Source organism: Penaeus monodon, chromosome 25 (assembly GCF_015228065.2).
Source record: "Penaeus monodon isolate SGIC_2016 chromosome 25, NSTDA_Pmon_1, whole genome shotgun sequence".
NCBI classification, from domain to species: domain Eukaryota; kingdom Metazoa; phylum Arthropoda; class Malacostraca; order Decapoda; family Penaeidae; genus Penaeus; species Penaeus monodon.
In genome coordinates, this window is record NC_051410.1 from 32261022 (window position 1) to 32261824 (window position 803).

The 803-nt window shown below is 40.3% G+C and overlaps 1 protein-coding gene across 1 annotated transcript in view; it reads right to left on the bottom strand.

Annotated features, from left to right (window-relative positions):
• Positions 1 to 803, bottom strand: part of LOC119589365 (aminopeptidase N-like) — a gene marked incomplete in the record, with an annotated part of 23348 nt that overhangs the window by 2376 nt on the left and 20169 nt on the right. Inside the window, 1 exon segment of the mRNA XM_037937983.1 lies at positions 353 to 624. Coding sequence (XP_037793911.1) covers positions 353 to 624 — 272 coding nt within the window.

Sequence of the window (803 nt, forward strand, 5' to 3'; positions counted from 1 at the left end):
CTTAGCAATTATCGATTGGTGTTAAATCAATCTGCCCAATACCTTATATCTGTTTCACCAGTATAATTACCCTCCTTTTTTCAGAAGTCCTGGTCCATAGAAGATTCGCAATAGTCCTAATATACCTATTTACATCATTATAAAGTTCTGCAAAATCAGAAAGAAAAACAAGCTCTGTACTACGCTGTATTAAATTTTGAGGGCCTATTCTTTTTTATATATATATTTCAAATAATTTCTAACACGAATCACCCTAATCTATATGCCAGCTCAGGTCCCAAAGAATATCCTGTTGTGCATGACATATACATCAGTCAATGTTTTGTCGATAACAGCACACTCCCTTCGTTACATCCGAAATACCTTAAGGGCACCGTAGGAAGCCGTATACCGAAACATATCACAGATGAACTGCATGTTTCTAAAGGCCGCCTGCCAAGCCACGTAGCTCTCTTCTGCTTGGAGGTACATCGTTGTGTTAAGGGCAGTTTTGTAGGAAAGTAGACCTGAGGAAGGAAGCTGTGGGGTAGACGAGAGCCCAAAAGGATTCCTGAGGGTTGGGTAAGATTTCCAGTAGTAAAGGGTAACATACTAGGCACGAACGTACATATACCTGACTAGGTACTGACGATATATCTATGGACTGTCAACATCGTTATGTGTTTAACTGAACCCGCCTGATTATCAATAACTTCCCTATGCAAATGAAAATGAGTACTTAATGGCAAATTTTGTTGAAAGAGTAAATCCCCCTTGACTTCAGGCACTCACCATTCACTCAAGACCACTGACCTGGGAGACCC